Raw genomic sequence first — 21,690 nt, 5'->3', positions numbered from 1 at the left:
GGTTTATGTACAAGCTGTGCGAAGTACATCGGGGTAACACGTCAGGGCAATAGTAAAACTACAATTTCAGGGAGGTGTAGTAGATCTTAAAGCAATGCTTTATACACAGGCCGGGTTGTGTGGGGCACGTTTCACACTGGTATACGGTGTCTTTTCTTATCCCCTGTTTATAGCAGACTCTGCACCTCTTTTGGGTCCTTCCCTTCTTCGCAGCGGTGGGAATTTCACTGGGAAAGTGCTGCCCTGGTACAATCCTTGTGGCCTCGCTTCCAGAAGTACTGGGCCTCTCCCACCTCCTGGTCCCCAAATATTAGGGCCTTGATTACTTCTTCCTGAAATTCAAGGAATGTCCCCCTCTGGCCTGCACCGCGATACAGCACATAGGCATTGTATAGTGCCATCTGTACGAGGTGCACGGACAGCTTTTTGTACCACACCCGTGTTTTCCGCTTGGCATTATACGGCTCCAGTACCTGGTCTGATAGATCTACCCCTCCCATGTACTTATTATAGTCGAGGACACAGTCTGGTTTGGGGGTCTCTGCACTGGGCACACAGGGAAAAAGTTTTATTGGATAGGACACTGCGGGATGGTGTGACCACGGGACGGGGTCAGAAAGACAGCGGAAACGTATGTGGTGTATTCACACTGACCAATATGGCACTGAGCACACGCTGTTGTTTTTTTTGTTTTTTTTACACTGACAGACTAAACGCTACACTGACTAACTACACGCTACACACTAGACGGACTAACTACACGCAACACACTAGACGGACTAACTACACGCAACACACTAGACGGACTAACTACACGCAACACACTAGACGGACTAACTACACGCAACACACTAGACGGACTAACTACACGCAACACACTAGACGGACTAACTACACGCAACACACTAGACGGACTAACTACACGCTACACTAACTAACTACACGCTACACACTAGACGGACTAACTACACGCTACACTGACTAATGACGGGATAGGAAATGAAATGGAAACAAACTGAACTTTTTTTTTTTACACCAAGGGATACACTGACACTACACGCTGCGCTACACTACACTGCTGATCGCTACACTACACAACACTGCTGATCGCACACTACAGGTCACTACACTACACTACACTGCTGATCACACACTACAGCACACTACAGGTCACTACACTACACTGCTGATCACACACTACAGCACACTACAGGTCACTACACTACACTACACTGCTGATCACACACTACAGCACACTACAGGTCACTACACTACACTACACTGCTGATCACACACTACAGGTCACTCACTACACTACACTGCTGATCACACACTACAGCACACTACAGGTCACTACACTACACTACACTGCTGATCACACACTACAGGTCACTACACTACACTACACTGCTGATCACACACTACAGGTCACTACACTACACTACACTGCTGATCACACACTACAGGTCACTCACTACACTACACTGCTGATCACACACTACAGCACACTACAGGTCACTACACTACACTACACTGCTGATCACACACTACAGCACACTACAGGTCACTACACTACACTGCTGATCACACACTACAGGTCACTCACTACACTACACTGCTGATCACACACTACAGGTCACTCACTACACTACACTACACTGCTGATCGCACACTACAGGTCACTCACTACACTACACTACACTGCTGATCGCACACTACAGGTCACTCACTACACTGCTGATCGCACACTACAGGTCACTCACTACACTACACTGCTGATCACACACTACAGGTCACTCACTACACTACACTGCTGATCACACACTACAGGTCACTCACTACACTACACTGCTGATCGCACACTACAGGTCACTCACTACACTACACTTCTGATCACACACTACAGGTCACTCACTACACTACACTTCTGATCGCACACTACAGGTCACTCACTAAACTACACTACACTGCTGATCGCACACTACAGGTCACTCACTACACTACACTGCTGATCGCACACTACAGGTCACTCACTACACTACACTACACTGCTGATCGCACACTACAGGTCACTCACTACACTACACTTCTGATCGCACACTACAGGTCACTCACTAAACTACACTACACTGCTGATCGCACACTACAGGTCACTCACTACACTACACTACACTGCTGATCGCACACTACAGGTCACTCACTACACTACACTTCTGATCACACACTACAGGTCACTCACTACACTACACTGCTGATCGCACACTACAGGTCACTCACTACACTACACTTCTGATCACACACTACAGGTCACTCACTACACTACACTACACTGCTGATCGCACACTACAGGTCACTCACTACACTACACTTCTGATCACACACTACAGGTCACTCACTACACTACACTACACTGCTGATCGCACACTACAGGTCACTCACTACACTACACTGCTGATCGCACACTACAGGTCACTCACTAAACTACACTACACTGCTTATCGCACACTACAGGTCACTCACTACACTACACTGCTGATCACACACTACAGGTCACTCACTACACTACACTACACTGCTTATCGCACACTACAGGTCACTCACTACACTACACTGCTGATCACACACTACAGGTCACTCACTACACTACACTACACTGCTTATCGCACACTACAGGTCACTCACTACACTACACTGCTGATCGCACACTACAGGTCACTCACTAAACTACACTACACTGCTTATCGCACACTACAGGTCACTCACTACACTACACTGCTGATCGCACACTACAGGTCACTCACTAAACTACACTACACTGCTTATCGCACACTACAGGTCACTCACTACACTACACTGCTGATCACACACTACAGGTCACTCACTACACTACACTACACTGCTTATCGCACACTACAGGTCACTCACTACACTACACTACACTGCTTATCGCACACTACAGGTCACTCACTACACTACACTGCTGATCACACACTACAGGTCACTCACTACACTACACTTCTGATCATACACTACAGGTCACAGCTACACTACACTGCTGATCATTACACTATACTCCTTATCACTCACTACACTGCTGATCACTACACTACACTACACTACACTGCTGACCACTACACTACACTACACTACACTGCTGATCACTACACTACACTACACTACACTGCTGATCACTACACTACACTACACTACACTGCTGATCACTACACTACACTACACTACACTGCTGATCACTCACTACACTACACTGCTGATCACTCACTACACTGCTGATCACTCACTCACTACACTACACTGCTGATCACTACACTACACTACACTTCTAATCACTCACTACACTACACTGCTGATCACTCACTACACTACACTGCTGATCACTACACTACACTGCTGATCACTCACTCACTACACTACACTGCTGATCACTACACTACACTTCTAATCACTCACTACACTACACTGCTGATCACTCACTACACTACACTGCTGATCACTCACTACACTACACTGCTGATCACTACACTACACTGCACTGCTGATCACTCACTCACTACACTACACTGCTGATCACTAAACTACACTTCTAATCACTCACTACACTGCTGATCACTCACTCACTACACTTCTAATCACTCACTACACTACACTGCTGATCACTCACTCACTACACTACACTGCTGATCACTACACTACACTACACTTCTAATCACTCACTACACTACACTGCTGATCACTCACTACACTACACTGCTGATCACTACACTACACTGCTGATCACTCACTCACTACACTACACTGCTGATCACTACACTACACTTCTAATCACTCACTACACTACACTGCTGATCACTCACTACACTACACTGCTGATCACTCACTACACTACACTGCTGATCACTACACTACACTGCACTGCTGATCACTCACTCACTACACTACACTGCTGATCACTAAACTACACTTCTAATCACTCACTACACTGCTGATCACTCACTCACTACACTTCTAATCACTCACTACACTACACTGCTGATCACTCACTCACTACACTACACTACATTACACTCACTCCCTGCCTAATCTACACTCTGATCACAGGTTTTTCACACTGATTACAGGTTTTTCACACTGATTACACAGGAAGTGCTCTATCTACAAGCACCGGAAACACACTGAGGTGCTTGCAGACAGAGCCCCTACAGCAAACAGCGCGAACTCCACTGCCATGCTGTGATTGGTCAGGGAGTTTTTCCCTGACCAATCACAACGATCGTGGGGGAGGGACCGCAGTGATTGGTCCCCAGCCCTGACGTAGCGCTTGTCTGCTGACTATGTCAGCAGACATCACTGCTGTGTCGCCGCAGCGACACTTTATTGACATGACGTACTGCTACGTCATGTTGCGGGAAGTACCCTGCTCCCGTGACGTACCGGTACGTCATGGGGAGGGAAGGGGTTAAATATCTGTACTTCAAAAAAGCCTTGAGAGAAGAGCCGAGGCCGGGGCTACTAAAGATAATGAAAAGGCCTCCAGACTAGCCCCCGTGTTGAGATGACATGTTCCTCGCTGTTCACATATGTTCCAAAATATTCTCTCTAAACCACTTAATGATGCCATTACTGTACTTGTGTGTTCTGAGAAGCTAATCATGTATGATTCTACTGTGCCTGCTCGGCATTTTAGAGGTTAAATTCTTTATCTTGCCTATTCATATTGTGTTTATGTTTCATTGACCAATAGTAATAAATGAATTATAATAAATTTGAATTATTGTAATCAAAGAATGAGTCTCCATAAAAGCTGCTGCCTGTCAATCAATAAACACATAACTTTGGATCACATCCAGTCTGACAATTTGTTTTCAGGCCCATATATACTTCTAACCAATTTGGACCCCAGAAGCATATCTCATAGCTAATATATTTATTTGCACTAACAGGGCTAGCAATGGGGGACCCTCATACTATTGGGGCAGCAATGAAGGGTCTCATCACTATTGGGGTGGCAATAGGGGACCCTATTACTACTGGGTCTGCGATGGGGGTTACTATTACTACTGGGGCCGATATAAGGGACAGTATTTGTTAGGGTTGTGCTGTGCTGGAATCTTTTTCCCTCAGTGTTTCTAGCAGCACAGCTCCACAGGTGGATGGTGTAGCTGTCTAGGTTGTTTGCTCAGGTCAGCCAATCCCCATATATCTATATATATACATAAAGACGAAAGCCCTCATTGACTCACTCACTCACTCACTGACTGACTCGCCACTAATTCTCTCACTTCCCGATGTCTTGGGAAACATGAAATTCAGCATGAGCATAGAATATGTCATAAATAGGAAAAGTAAAAAGGCCCCAACTCGATTATTCAATTCTAGCGCAAAAGAACTAGCGTCCAAATTTTACGTACGGAATCTAATTCTCTCACTTCCTGATGTCGTAGAAACATGAAATTTGGCATGAGCATTGATTATGTCATAAATAGGAAAAGTTAATGGGTTGCAACTCGATTATTCAATTCTAAGCGCAAAAGAATTAGCGTCCAAATTTTACGTACGGAATGTAATTCTCTCACTTCCTAATGTCATTTTATATAAGGGAATTGTCGCATGGTTACCTCCACGTGGTGTTTCCTGGGTAACGCAGAGAACCATGCAAAATGGTGAACATGTTGTTTTCCTCGGTATCTCTACAGCAACCACGACTTCATAAGATTTTCTGTCTGAACACCATATAAACACCAGTACCAAATTAACTCGGGCGAAGCCGGGTATATCAGCTAGTATGTGCATATATGTCTGTTCAGTTGCTATGATTTGTATCTTGCTGTCTTTGCAGTGCTCTGCTACATACACAATACACATACAGTACAGGAGCGTGTACATTACACACATACAGCTCTGCTACATCCAAAATACACATACAGTACAGGAGCATGTACATTACACACATACAGCTCTGCTACATCCACAATACACATACAGTACAGGAGCGTGTACATTACACACATACAGCTCTGCTACATCCACAATACGCATACAGTACAGGAGCGTGTACATTACACACATACAGCTCTACTACACCACAATACACATACAGTACAGGAGCGCGTACATTACACACATACAGCTCTGCTACATCCACAATACGCATACAGTACAGGAGCGTGTACATTACACACATACAGCTCTGCTACATCCACAATACACATACAGTACAGGAGCGTGTACATTACACACATACAGCTCTACTACATCCACAATACACATACAGTACAGGAGCGTGTACATTACACACATACAGCTCTACTACACCACAATACACATACAGTACAGGAGCGCGTACATTACACACATACAGCTCTGCTACATCCACAATACACATACAGTACAGGAGCGTGTACATTACACACATACAGCTCTGCTACATCCACAATACACATACAGTACAGGAGGGTGTACATTACACACATACAGCTCTGCTACATCCACAATACACATACAGTACAGGAGCGTGTACATTACACACATACAGCTCTGCTACATCCACAATACACATACAGCACAGGAGCATGTACATTACACACATACAGCTCTGTTACATCCACAATACACATACAGTACAGAAGCGTGTACATTACACACATACAGCTCTGCTACATCCACAATACACATACAGTACAGGAGCGTGTACATTACACACATACAGCTCTGCTACATCCACAATACACATACAGTACAGGAGCGTGTACATTACACACATACAGCTCTGCTACATCCACAATACACATACAGTGCAGGAGCGTGTACATTACACACATACAGCTCTGCTACATCCACAATACACATACAGTACAGGAGCGTGTACATTACACACATACAGCTCTGCTACATCCACAATACACATACAGTACAGGAGCGTGTACATTACACACATACAGCTCTGCTACATCCACAGTACACATACAGTACAGGAGCGTGTACATTACACACATACAGCTCTGCTACATCCACAATACACATACAGTACAGGAGCGTGTACATTACACACATACAGCTCTGCTACATCCACAATACACATACAGTACAGGAGCGTGTACATTACACACATACAGCTATGCTACATCCACAATACACATACAGTACAGGAGCGTGTACATTACACACATACAGCTCTGCTACATCCACAATACACATACAGTACAGGAGCGTGTACATTACACATATACAGCTCTGCTACATCCACAATACACATACAGTACAGGAGCGTGTACATTACACACATACAGCTCTGCTACATCCACAATACACATACAGTACAGGAGCGTGTACATTACACATATACAGCTCTGCTACATCCACAATACACATACAGTACAGGAGCGTGTACATTACACACATACAGCTCTGCTACATCCACAATACACATACAGTACAGGAGCGTGTACATTACACACATACAGCTCTGCTACATCCACAATACACATACAGTACAGGAGCGTGTACATTACACATACAGCTCTGCTACATCCACAATACACAGTACAGGAGCGTGTACATTACACACATACAGCTCTGCTACATCCACAATACACATACAGCACAGGAGCGTGTACATTACACACATACAGCTCTGCTACATCCACAGTACAGTATGCCCCCTGCTCAGCCAGCAGCAGACTCTGATCACCTTGGTCATGTGATACCTGACTCCTCCTACATAGCTGATCACATGACAGTGACATCATCACAGGTCCTGGAAGCACCTGGTTGTCCTTATTGAGTTAGGAGGAGCAGCGGCTATTAGAAGACAAGGAAGAGGTTAGTATGAGGCCTCCTTCACACGGGCGACACATCGCATCGCTGCCCCGTGTGACATGGCCGCGCCGTGTGATATCGCCGCCCCGTATGATATGGCCGCCCCGTGTGATATCGCTGCCCCGTATGATATCGCCGCCCCGTATGATATCGCTGCGGTTTTCTCTCAGCAATACAACGATATTATAACGCTACACAATCCCGTGACTTTGTATCATCGGCTTCTGTCAAAGTTGCGCCGCATGCAGACCGCGGTTTCGCGCGATGCGATAGAGAGGAAGGCTCCATAGAGAAACATGGGTACAAACCCTCGGGTGCTGCGGACATATCGCCGACCTGCGAGGTTTGGGTGTCGTTTTGTAGCTACAAATCATCTCATGTGTGAAGGAACCCAGAGGGAACCGCGGGCCTCACATACAGGAGATTTGTAGCCCGTGTGAAGGAGGCCTAATGGTAAAAGGCTATCAATTTTACAATTGGGGCCTCTGTAGGGGTGACTATTACTACTGGGGCCACTGTAGGGGGGGGGGGGGGACACACTATTACTACTGGGGCCACAGTAGGGGGGGGGACACTATTACTACTGGGGCCACAGTAGGGGGGGGGGACACTATTACTACTGGTGCCACTGTAGGGGGGGGGGACACTATTACTACTGGGGACACTGTAGGGGGGGGACACAATTACTACTGGGGACACTAGGGGGGGGACACACTATTACTACTGGGGACACTGTAGGGGGGGGGACACACTATTACTACTGGGGCCACTGTAGGGGGGGGACACACTATTACTACTGGGGCCACTGTAGGGGGGGACACACACTATTACTACTGGGGCCACTGTAGGGGGGGGGGGACACACTTACTACTGGGGCCACTGTAGGGGGGGGGACACACTATTACTACTGGGGACACTGTAGGGGGGGGGACACACTATTACTACTGGGGACACTGTAGGGGGGGGACACACTATTACTACTGGGGACACTGTAGGGGGGGGACACACTATTACTACTGGGGACACTGTAGGGGGGGGACACACTATTACTACTGGGGACACTGTAGGGGGGGACACACTATTACTACTGGGGACACTGTAGGGGGGGGGACACACTATTACTACTGGGGACACTGTAGGGGGGGGACACACACTATTACTACTGGGGACACTGTAGGGGGGGGGACACACTATTACTACTGGGGACACTGTAGGGGGGGGACACACACTATTACTACTGGGGACACTGTAGGGGGGGTGACACACTATTACTACTGGGGACACTGTAGGGGGGGTGACACACTATTACTACTGGGGACACTGTAGGGGGGGGACACACTATTACTACCGGGGACGCTGTGGAGGGGGGACTCTGTTACTACCGGGGACGCTGTGGAGGGGGGACTCTGTTACTACCGGGGACGCTGTGGAGGGGGGACTCTATTACTACCGGGGACGCTGTGGAGGGGGGACTCTATTACTACCGGGGACGCTGTGGTGGGGGGACTCTATTACTACTGGGAACGCTAGAGGGGGGGCCACTATTACTATTGGGGACATTGTGGAGGGGGGGGGGGCACTAGTATTACTGGGGCCACTGTGGTGAGGGGGGGGGGGCACTAGTATTACTGGGGCCACTGTGGTGAGGGGGGGGGGGGGCACTAGTATTACTGGGGCCACTGTGGTGAGGGGGGGGGGCACTAGTATTACTGGGGCCACTGTGGTGAGGGGGGGGGGCACTAGTATTACTGGGGCCACTGTGGTGAGGGGGGGGGGGGGGGCACTAGTATTACTGGGGCCACTGTGGTGAGGGGGGGGGGGCACTAGTATTACTGGGGCCACTGTGGTGAGGGGGGGGGCACTAGTATTACTGGGGCCACTGTGGTGAGGGGGGGGGCACTAGTATTACTGGGGCCACTGTGGTGAGGGGGGGGGGCACTAGTATTACTGGGGCCACTGTGGTGAGGGGGGGGGGCACTAGTATTACTGGGGCCACTGTGGTGAGGGGGGGGGGCACTAGTATTACTGGGGCCACTGTGGTGAGGGGGGGGGGCACTAGTATTACTGGGGCCACTGTGGTGAGGGGGGGGGGGCACTAGTATTACTGGGGCCACTGTGGTGAGGGGGGGGGCACTAGTATTACTGGGGCCACTGTGGTGAGGGGGGGGGGGCACTAGTATTACTGGGGCCACTGTGGTGAGGGGGGGGGGCACTAGTATTACTGGGGCCACTGTGGTGAGGGGGGGGGCACTAGTATTACTGGGGCCACTGTGGTGAGGGGGGGGGCACTAGTATTACTGGGGCCACTGTGGTGAGGGGGGGGGGGCACTAGTATTACTGGGGCCACTGTGGTGAGGGGGGGGCACTAGTATTACTGGGGCCACTGTGGTGAGGGGGGGGGCACTAGTATTACTGGGGCCACTGTGGTGAGGAGGGGGGGCACTAGCATTACTGGGGCCACTGGAGGGGGGGCCCTTTAACTACTGGGGCCACTGTGGTGAGGGGGGGCGCTATTATTACTGGGGCCATTGTGGAGGGGGGGACACTATTGTTACTAGGGACACTGTGGAGGGTGGGACACTATTGCTACTGGGGACAGTTTGTGTGTGTCAGTGTCACGATCACTGCTCGGGCTTTTGCGGGATGATGTTGGGGGTCACTGTTACTACTGGGGATGATATAAGACAATTAGTGCAGAGTTTGACTGGAAATTGGCCATGTATGTGCAGCTAATTTCCTACTATGCTGCGCTCCCCCTCACCCCCTCTGCGGGCTTCTTGCTGTCGGCGCTCCCCCTCTGCGGACTTCCTGCTGTCGGCGCTCCCCCCTCACCCCCTCTGCGGGCTTCCTGTCGTCGGCGCTCCCCCCTCACCCCCTCTGCGGGCTTCCTGCTGTCGGCGCTCCCCCTCTGCGGGCTTCCTGCTGTCGGCGCTCCCCCCTCACCCCCTCTGCGGGCTTCCTGCTGTCGGCGCTCCCCCCCACCCCCTCTGCGGGCTTCCTGCTTTTGGCGCTCACCCACTCTGCGGGCTTCCTGCTTTTGGCGCTCACCCCCTCTGCGGGCTTCCTGCTTTTGGCGCTCACCCCCTCTGCGGGCTTCCTGCTCTCGGCGCACCCCCTCTGCGGGCTTCCTGCTGTCGGCGCTCCCCCTCACCCCCTCTGCGGGCTTCCTGCTGTCGGCGCTCCCCCTCACCCCCTCTGCGGGCTTCCTGCTGTCGGCGCTCCCCGGCTTCCTCTTCCCAGCGGTCTGGTCAGGTGATGCCACTACAGGCAGCTGTGAGCCACAGAGCACTGATAGTAGGAAGCTTTTGGAGGATGTGTGAGCCCTACTGTCTGTCTGTGAGTGAGTTACACACTCCGCCCCCTGATCACATGACTTTGACGTCATTACAGGTCCTGTAAGCACACTAACTTGGAATGAAGAATCTGTGATGATGTCACTGTCATGTGATCAGGGGCGGAGCATGATGTTGACATCATCACAGGTACTTCATCCAGAGTGCTGTGCTGCTTGTGATCCCTGTTGTATGGGATGAAAAATGTATACAGCAGAGCTATATATGTGTGTGACATGCAGGTAGCAGAGCTGTATGTGTGTGTGTGACATGCATGTAGTAGAGCTGTATGTGTGTGTGTGTGACATGCATGTAGTAGAGCTGTATGTGTGTGTGTGTGACATGCATGTAGTAGAGCTGTATGTGTGTGTGTGTGACATGCATGTAGTAGAGCTGTATGTGTGTGTGTGACATGCATGTAGTAGAGCTGTATGTGTGTGTGTGACATGCATGTAGTAGAGCTGTATGTGTGTGTGTGACATGCATGTAGTAGAGCTGTATGTGTGTGTGTGACATGCATGTAGTAGAGCTGTATGTGTGTGTGACATGCATGTAGTAGAGCTGTGTGTGTGTGTGACATGCATGTAGCAGAGCTGTGTGGCGCACTGCACCACCAGAAACACTTGCACTATAATTTCCTAACTATTACTAGTCCTTTTTACAATGACAGATGTAACATCATACATGGTGATAAGCCCCGCCCCCTGATGTGTTGGCACTTTGTGATAAATAAGGGGGTTTTGAGTTACAGTTTGGGCACTATAAAAAGTTTGCCATCGCTGCTCTAGACGGAGAGAGCGCCCTCTAGTTACAGTCCTGGGTATCATAGAATGGGACCTCCAGGTTCATCTGGTCCAACCCCCTGCTCAGTGCTGGATTTATACGCAAACTGGCCCGTGCAGGGATTGAACCTGCGACCTTGAGGTTATTAGCACCACGCTCTTACACAACTAAGCTAACGGGCCATTGGGTATAAGTAGATGATAGGAGATCTCTGTACTGTCCCCTTATATACCCTTTGAGTAGTTATTAGAGCTCCCCCTAGTTACAGTTCTGGGTATAACTAAATGATAGGAGATCTCTGTATTCTAATATTGATACATAGTTATCAGGCTGTCGGCTGTCTTCTTTTTAAACTAATGACCACCAGGATGTGGACCCCTCTATATAAGAATAGTAAGTCCTAGTGGCTGAAGGACCAGATCCCTCTGACCACCAGGATGTAGAAGATGCAATCCTTTGCAGGGCAGGGTGAGGCTGGAGGGCGCCCCCTGCAGGTTTATTTTGGTGTCCATTTGTATGACCTTCAGGATGTTTTCCATCTGTCATCAGGAATGTATTAGCCGTTCCTCGCTAGTGATATTTGTTATCTCTGTGACGGCAGCGTGTAACGGGTTTCGCTATAGAAGCGATCGGCCTACTTTCTGCTACAGATTGGGCTCAGACGGGATAGGGCGGTGTAAACTTTACTGAGGTTTGTGCGGCTTATTGGATGCCGCGATCCGGACGCTGGTAAACGTTTAGGTCGTGGAGTCAGTAAGTAATTAGTACAGAGAAGTAATTAGATGGGAATGGGCTCATCTTCTCACTCCTTTTCTGGAGGAGCCACGGGCATGGCTTGATAGGCATTCTGCCAGGACACCCCGGGGTGTTACAGAGGGCCCCCGGCTGCCATGACACCTGCACGGCTTCCTGCGATCTCATCCCATTTAAATGGCGCTATCAGAATTGACAGCTTATCGGAGTTGGTATCAGCCGCAGTAAACAGCCGGCGCTCGCGCTGTATGGAGGGAGATCGCCGCGTTCATACATACCCCGACGCTGCAGGACGTACATGTACTACCTATAGCACTAAGGGGTTAAAGGATTCCAGCAAATGTTTTTATAAAATGTCCTATTAAATGAATTCCTAATAAAGTATTTCTAAGGTTCTCCCACATTAAATGCTGCTATTAAAAATCCTACTTGTCCCTGACAATACCGGCGCTCATCCAGCTTTATTAGCAGATATAATAGCAATTGTCGTTGGGCGGTGGGGAGGAGAAATGGCTGCAGGAAGGGGTTAACGGGAGGCTGTCCGGAGGATTCTGCTGCCCGATGTCACACATACATCCCAACACGCATGTACATTGCAGACATCTATATTGTGCGCTAAAACACCGCAGCGCTTCAGAGAAAACCCCGTAAAAAGCAGCTGAACTTGGAGATGTTGGTTTTTGTGGTTTTTACATTGGTTCATATTGTTTCCATTCAGGTCCCTACAGGACTGATTCATCAAAGATGGAGAAGGACAGAAACAAGATGGCGGAGAGTGTATTCAACCTCACCCTAGAGATACTCCTCCAGCTGACTGGGGAGGTGAGAGATTCTGATGATGTCACATTACATCATTCTTATCTATGGTAATAACAGATGATGTCACTGGAGAGAGGAGAGATTCTGATGATGTCACTTTACATCATTCTTATCTATGGTAATAACAGATGATGTCACTGGAGAGGGGAGAGATTCTGATGATGTCACTTTACATCATTCTTATCTATGAGATAACAGATGATGTCACTGGGGAGGGGAGAGATTCTGATGATGTCACTTTACATCATTCTTATCTATGGTAATAACAGATGATGTCACTGGAGAGGTGATGGACTCTGGAAATGTCTGTAGTGATATTTATTAATGTCTCCCCATATACAGGATTACACAGTAGTGAAGAAGACCTCTAGTGATGACTATCGGGCCCCTGTGTGTGATGGATGGGGAAGACCCCTGAGCCCAATCATGGGGCCCCCACCTCACCCCCTGATACATGAGGACATCAATGTACAGAAGATTCTAGAACTCACCAACAAGATGATTGAGCTGCTGACTAGAGAGGTGACACTGCAGGGAATGCTGGGACATTATACAGTAACAGCACTGGAGGCTTCTGGGTAATGACTGTATATTGTGTTGTCAGGTTCCTATAAGGTGTCAGGATGTCGCTGTCTATTTCTCCATGGAGGAGTGGGAGTATTTAGAAGGACACAAGGATCTGTACAAGGAGGCCATGATGGAGACCCGCCAGCCGCTCCCATCACCAGGTAATGGACGTATTTAGCAGGATCATAGCTGTGGAGGGGTGATGTGGGGCATGTGCCCCTGGTGCTTGTAGGCAGGAAGTGGGGTGTGAGCCAGGCAGGACAATGTGCTAGTTGGATTAGTAGAGCCATTCACTACACAGTTGTTGATTAAAGTCAGTATAATCAGAAGGCCTACAGATCAGCAATACACATTTACTAATAGCTGACATGTAAGCATCCCGGTCATACAGTGACGCCAGTCAGCGACTACATGGCGGACGGCTGCTGTATCAAACAGAATGTGTCTACAGAAGATCTCTGCTCCACCAGCCCTACTGCTACAGTAGCCGGCGGCGGTGCAGGGCTGGAGAGGTGCCTTGGCCCATGCTGTCCTCTTCCCCCAAACTATCCCCCCCAGCTCCTCCTCCGCAGGACTGGAGAAGGAGGGATCTGGCATCACCAGTAGGAGCTGCTGGGTTGTGGCCAATAATATATCATTGTCTGCCTTTATTGTTCTCTTGGGTTCTACGAATTACCAATATGAACCCCTCTAAATTGGTGAAGGGGTCACCAGTACGGCTGTGGCTACATGGAGACTCTGGCCACAATACTCTTCTCATTGGGATGTAATGGCGGTCAGTACGGTTGTATCGCAGTTTGCTGTGACCCTACAATTACATGAAGCCCGGCTAGTTTGGACTTCTTGTGATTGTCGGGGCGGGGGGGAAACTACAAGCCACAATGCATTCCCCTTCACAGAAATAGTGGATGAACGTGGAGTCGTGGATATCACCTATCTGGGTGTCAGGAAAGCCTTTGTACAGTTTCACATAAAGATGAATCTCTGAGCTCTTATTGGCTGCAGTCCCTGTGACGTCCCACAAACCGGGCGGGACTGCAGCTGTAAACTGAGCGGGGGAAGGGACAGAGCACCATGGTGGGACACAGCGGGAGGGGGGAGGTGAGTGTATGACAGTTGGTTATGTTACTCAGTGGGGAAGGGGTTGTCCTCAGATGGTACAATTATGCAGTTTTTGGTATTATTACCCTCATTTAGTGCTTGTATTTTACTCTATAGGGCATATTAATAAAGTTATGTTTTACTGCTACATTTAGTGATTTACCTGCATTATTATTTGCTGTGACTTACTAACAAATGTAAGCTATAGTGTGGGTGACTTTCTGTTATCAGTCGCTGGTGGGAGGGGTCAGCCAGCGGAGGGAATGTTCAGATGGGGGGACGCACACTGATGATGGGCAATAACCCGGAAACAGCTGTATGTACATGGAGTCGGGCTTTGCTTTTGATTCCCAGTCATTGTAAGAAGACTTGTATAAAAAGTCCCACTTTGACTCGAAGGAATGCTGCCTTCCAATAGGTGGCACTGTGAAGGATTTATTCCATCTCCCTTATTTGCATATTACCCAGAGGAGCGTGCATGGCCATTTGAGTCTCCTCACTTAGTTTATAGTATATAGTTGCTCTCCCTAAGGAGAAAAGAGCGTTTCTGACCTTTGTGGAGGGAAGCGCAGGTTGTGATCGGGATGGGTAGAGGGAGGGTCCATAGATGATAGAGGATTGTAGAGAGTATAAGCATCTAATATAGTATAATCCTGCCCATCCATCCCAACCCCAAGGAGGCTCGTCTGTCCAGTTATTCTGGTATTGATTTTATTGGGTGGGGGATGTTGGCTTTAAGCTGGTTTGAGGTGTCAGGCAGTAATACAATGCCAAGATAGGGAATCGAGTGGGGACTCCACTGGGATGGGAAACTGGGTGACAATTGTTGTGCTTTGTTATGTTAATCCCCTCATCAGAGATGTTGAAGACTTGGCTTTATAGTAGGATAGTGAACCACAATTTTCCAATGTTTTGAAGCCTTAAGCTAATGATGACTCCGGTTTAGTGAGTGCTAGGATAACACCGTCTGCGAAAAGGTTTGTTTTGTGTGTCGGGGGGGGCCACTGTAATTCTTCTAATGTTTGAATTATTTCGAATATCCTCTGCCAGTGCTTCCATAACAATCGAAAAAAACAGGGGTGATGGAGGGCACCCTTATCTTGTGTCATTTAAAGGAGATGTCCCGAGGCAGCAAGTGGGTCTATACACTTCTGTATGGCCATAATAATGCACTTTGTAATATACATTGTGCATTAATTATGAGCCATACAGAAGTTATAAAAAGTTTTATACTTACCTGCTCCGTTGCTAGCGTCCTCGTCTCCATGGTGCCGACTAATTTTCGGCCTCCGATGGCCAAATTAGCCGCGCTTGCGCAGTCCGGGTCTTCTCCTCTTCTCTATGGGGCTCCGTGTAGCTCCGTGTAGCTCCGCCCCGTCACGTGCCGATTCCAGCCAATCAGGAGGCTGGAATCGGCAATGGACCGCACAGAAGCCCTGCGGTCCATGAAGACAGAGGATCCCGGCGGCCATCTTCAGCAGGTGAGTATGAAGACGCCGGACCGCCGGGATTCAGGTAAGCGCTGTGCGGGTGGGTTTTTTAACCCCTGCATCGGGGTTGTCTCGCGCCGAACGGGGGGGGGGTTTAAAAAAAAAAAAACCCGTTTCGGCGCGGGACATCTCCTTTAAGGCTTGGATGGAAGCCCATTGATCAGAACCATCGCCGAGGGGGAGGAATATAGGGCTTTTATGGCCTTGAGGATGGGGCCCGCAAACCCAAATGTCTGCAATGCTTGAATCCGGTATCCCCAATGGACCTTGTCAAACACCTTCTTGGTATTAGTGTATCTTGACGCCACCGGAAGCTAGTGGTTTGACAGGAGGAATGGCCCGGTCACACCCCTAGCTCCCGATGGGCTCAAGCATTGAAGGTCCTAGCAGCCTGCACTTTCCCCTGCAGCCTTCTGTCCCTTAAAGGGGTTGTCCCGCGGCAGCAAGTGGGTCTATACACTTCTGTATGGCCATATTAATGCACTTTGTAATGTACATTGGGCATTAATTATGAGCCATACAGAAGTTATAAAAAGTTTTATACTTGCCTGCTCCGTTGCTAGCGTCCTCGTCTCCATGGTGCCGACTAATTTTCGGCCTCCGATGGCCAAATTAGCCGCGCTTGCGCAGTCCGGGTCTTCTGCTGTCTTCAATGGGGCCGCTCGTGCAGAATGCCGGCTCCGTGTAGCTCCGCCCCGTCACGTGCCGATTCCAGCCAATCAGGAGGCTGGAATCGGCAATGGACCGCACAGAAGAGCTGCGGTCCACGGAGGGAGCAGACCCCGGCGGCCATCTTCAGCAGGTGAGTATGAAGACGCCGGACCGCCGGGATTCAGGTAAGCACTCTCCGTTTTGTTTTTTTAACCCCTGCATCGGGGTTGTCTCGCGCCGAACGGGGGGGGGGGTTAAAAAAAAAAAAACCCCGTTTCGGCGCGGGACAACCCCTTTAAGTAATCTTGCTGTTTCACCGCTCCCCTGCAGCCTCCATCCCCCCTCCTTCTCTAGCCCTGTCACCACACTAATTTTTCGGTGTCCCCGCTCCCTTGCTGTGTCCCCGCTCCCTTACAGCGGCCCCCCAGCGGTGACTGCCCCCCACGAGACACATGTACTTACCTTATGGAAACTCTGCTCCTCCTGTGCCCGGCGCACCGCCAGCAGCGATGATCTCTGGCGCACACTGACGTCAGTGTGTTGCAGGACGCCTCCTCCCCCGGACGCTCTCGCGGAACCAACAGGTACGAGACGTCGGGGGATGGGGGGAGGAGTATCCTGGCTACACACTGACATCACAGTGTGCTCCGGGATCAGCGCTGCTAGTAGTGCTGGTTAGTGAATACCAGCAGGGGAGCCACGGCCCCTGGCACTATTCACTAACTGGGTGAGCGGCCGCGTGTCAGCGACTATAGCTACGCGTGTCAGTGCTGACACGCGTGTCATAGGTTCGCCATCACGGCCCTAGAATGTAAAGGCCCTTCACAGTATAGATTTCTTTATACAGCTTTATGAAGCTTTCCAGTGAAATTTCCCAATATAGGCTTTTCCAATACCAATAATCGGGGTGGCTCACTGTGCTGACTTCCTTTCCTCTCCCATTAATAAATGGGGACATAATGCCACCACATAGTCCTTAAGGGCTGTAATTGTCTGTCTTTATTTTTGTTTGGCGTGCCCCACGGGATATATTTTAACGAATTATAATAAAATAGAGTTTTAATAATTAATCTATACTGTGAAGGGTCTTACAATTAGATTAGATTTTTGCCCCTGCGATTTTTAGAATGTAAAGGCCCATTTACACACAACGATTATCGCTCACAATTTGTTGAAGTATCGCTCTAAAGCCATCATTTGTTCGTGTAAATACTGCCATCGTTTGCTTTTCCGCCAAATGATGATTTTTAGTTCAGCATAAAGACCATCATTCAGCCAGCCAGCTGATGGCAGGGACCGCACGCTGTGATTCTCTGCGGGCAGCTCTGAGGTCATTGTTTCAACTGCTGTCCCACTGGAGAGCCCATGGAGCTGTAAGCAGATAACAGACATCCTGCTGTTATCTGCATACAGCAAAGGGAGCCTCATTTGCACACAAATGAATCTAATAAGTTACTAGGTAGCTACTTGGTAGTTTATGCAAAATGATCGCTCAAAACTCTCATTCAAGCTATCTTTTGAACAAATTTTGAGCGATCACCTTTGCGTGTAAATGGTGCTTTAAGAGGTTATGTGAGACTTCGAACAGTGGGGGTAAATTGTAGGAGAACAGTTCTTGTCCTAGGCCCTTCTAAAGGGTTGGAGTGGTAAAGTCCTCATCCGTCCCTTGTTGCTGGGGTCCGATCTTTAGCCAGCTTGAGAGATAGTGAATGACGCTTGGTTGTGTTTTGCTCGGGTGGATAAAGTGGAGATAACGGGTATTAGTGTATCTTGACGCCACCAGAAGCTAGGGGTTTGTCAGGAGGAACGCCCCTGTCACACCCCTAGCTTCTGATAGGGTCAAGGCTGCAAGCTACTAGTAGCACACTGTGGATCTATTTCTGCCGGCCCTGCTGCATTAGGCTGACAGTTACTTTTCTTTGCCTTACATTATTATCTGTGAATGCTGCCATGTTCCCACAGTAAAATGGCACCATTAATATGTAATAATGTAAGGAAAAGAAGACCACTAACCGTCAGGGTAAGGCAGCAGGCTCGGCAGAAATGGTTGGAGACATAGCAGCATCTCATCTCTGTCCTGGACGGTATTTCTGGAATGTATCCCACCCTGCTGCTGGCCTGAGACCTCCGTCCCTGCCGCTGCTGTGAGGTCCGTCCCTGCTGTCGGCTGTATCTGCCAGCAGCTGTGAGCTCCGTTGTGTCCGGCGATTGTGAGCTGCGTTATGGCCGGCGACGGCCCTGAGTTCCGCGCCGGCCGTGGGCTGTGAGCTCATGGCAGATGGCTGCCGGCTGTGAAATCTGGGGCAAACGGCCGACAGGGAAGCTCCTTGGAGATCTGGCTACAGCCCCGGCGGCCGCTCTATGCTTAGTTTAGTGTCCTTCCAGGACCTTGTGCCCAAGAAGCAGCGCAGGCAATCATCTACAGGGGGCGTCACCCTCTTGTCAATCTTGACTCCACCAGCTATTGCTGGTGGCATCAAGATACACTAATACCGAGATAACGTAGATAAGCCCCAGAGTTGCAGAAGCTCCTTTCCTTCTTCTAAAGAGCTGAAGTAGGGGGTTGATCCATTCTTTGTGGCGATCACTTTTTGGAGAAGACCCGTTTATATGCAATTCTGTGTTTACTTAGAATTTTGACAACTGGTGAGTTTTTTTTCCATGCTGTGCTTGTAGCTTGTGACAGGTCTGCGAACAGCGCAATATTCTGGTTGAGGTCTGGGAGGGAGTCTCTTGATTTCAGCATAAGCTGTTCTTCACCGTAGAAAAATGAATGCTAGCAACAACTTGGCGTGGAGTTTGGGAGATGTTTTGGTAGTCTGTGAGCGCGATCGATGGCTGATTCTTGATGTGAACAGTCCAGGATTAGAGTACGGATCCGCTTCTGTAGGTCTGAGGGGACTTCAGCCGGTGATACTGATTCTGTAAGGCATCTGAATTTTATACTGTTTCTTCTATTCCCATCTTCCATATCAGCGATTTTTAGATTTAAGGGTTTCAATTTCTTCTGCAAGTGAGATGTGTGCGTCCGCTAGTGAGTTGTGGGCTGTGGTGTATTGCCCCATATTTTGTTCCATAGGATCCACCCTCTCTCCCAAGGCGCCAACACCTGATGAGACTGTAGCCATTGCTTTGGCGATGTCTCTTGAGAGACGTAGTGCTAGCATGGCTTCCTTCAAAAAAGCCCCCGAAGCAGATTGGTTGCTAGCGGGGATCGCATTTAGAGAGTTATCTGGTGGAATTACGTTGGGATATGTAGTGTCTGAATCTAGAATGTCCGTGTCCAGTCGGGGGTCCCTGCTGGTGACTTTATTTGGTATATGTTTGGTGTTGGTGGGAGAAAGTGGAGGAGGGGGTGGTTGGCCCCACACACTCTTGGCCCCTGTGGTCTCTGCTCTATGAGTGTCTTGTAGTTCCCTTTGAGTGGGGCAGTAATGTCATCAGGGTGAAGGAGGGAGCTGCTATTGTAAGCCTGGCTCCATTGCTGTCAGCTTAGTGAGCAGCTCATGATTCCTCTGAACGGGGCAGCAGTGCCAGCAGGGGGTGCTGCCATGAGTGCAGTTCTCCTTATCTCCGCTTTGAGAGCTGCTCAGAGCTCCATGGAGCCGGTCAGTAGAGCCGGCAGTGAGGAGGGTGCAGCTCTCTACTCTTCTCTCCTCCTCTTTCCCTATCAGGCTTGAAGCTGTAGCAATGACAGAGGGCAGGGGGGACTGGGGGCTTCACCCCTCCAGCATCGTGGAGCTTCGCTGGGCAGCTGGAGGGGTGGAGCTGCTGCTTGCATATCCTCTGCCTTCTTGCTGGGAGACCCCTTCTTCCTCGAGACATTCTCCTGGGGTTCTTGGTGTTCTCCACCAGCTTTGGGAAACTCGCGTAGCTGAGGGTATTACTTCAGGGCAGCTTTTTCTTGAGGCCTAGAAGGAGCAGATTTAGAGTGCGACCATGCTGCTCCGAGCCCAGGCCACGCCCCTACATACCACTTTTTGATCGCTTTTTGTTTCATTTTTTTCTTGGAGACAGGGTGACCAAAAAAAACGCATTTCTTTTTTTTTTTCTGACGTTCATGGTGCGAGGTAAAAATTGCGTTACTCTGATAGTTTGGACTTCTAACTTTTATGCCTTTTTTTAAAATAATTTATTGATCTTACTTTTATTTATTTTAAGTCCCAGAGGGAACAACAATTTGCGATGCTTTGATCGCTCCTGCAGTATGATATAATGCCATAACTTTACGTCATACTGCAATTGGGCAGGCAGTTTATCAAGCCACCCCACGGGCATGGCTTGATAGGCATTCTGTTAAGACTGCCCTGGAGCCTTTCAGAAGGCCCCCGGCTGCCATGACACCAACACAGCTTTCTGTG

The 21,690-nt window shown here is 49.2% G+C and overlaps 1 protein-coding gene across 2 annotated transcripts in view; it reads left to right on the top strand.

Moving 5' to 3' along the window:
* LOC136627325 (oocyte zinc finger protein XlCOF7.1-like) overlaps positions 1-21,690 on the top strand; it is a 722,169-nt gene that overhangs the window by 181,391 nt on the left and 519,088 nt on the right. Inside the window, exon 1 of one of the 2 annotated variants that reach the window (XM_066602335.1) lies at positions 14,129-14,248. The exons of the other annotated variant lie outside the window; for it this stretch is intronic. Within the exon in view, the coding sequence (XP_066458432.1) occupies positions 14,164-14,248 (85 nt within the window). The 5' untranslated portion in view covers positions 14,129-14,163. Of the gene's footprint in view, positions 1-14,128; positions 14,249-21,690 lie in introns of those variants that run through there. 2 annotated transcript variants of the gene reach the window in all.

This window comes from Eleutherodactylus coqui, chromosome 5 (genome assembly GCF_035609145.1).
Source record: "Eleutherodactylus coqui strain aEleCoq1 chromosome 5, aEleCoq1.hap1, whole genome shotgun sequence".
In the NCBI taxonomy this organism is placed as follows: Eukaryota; Metazoa; Chordata; class Amphibia; order Anura; family Eleutherodactylidae; genus Eleutherodactylus; species Eleutherodactylus coqui.
This window is presented reverse-complemented; position numbering and strand designations above follow the sequence as displayed.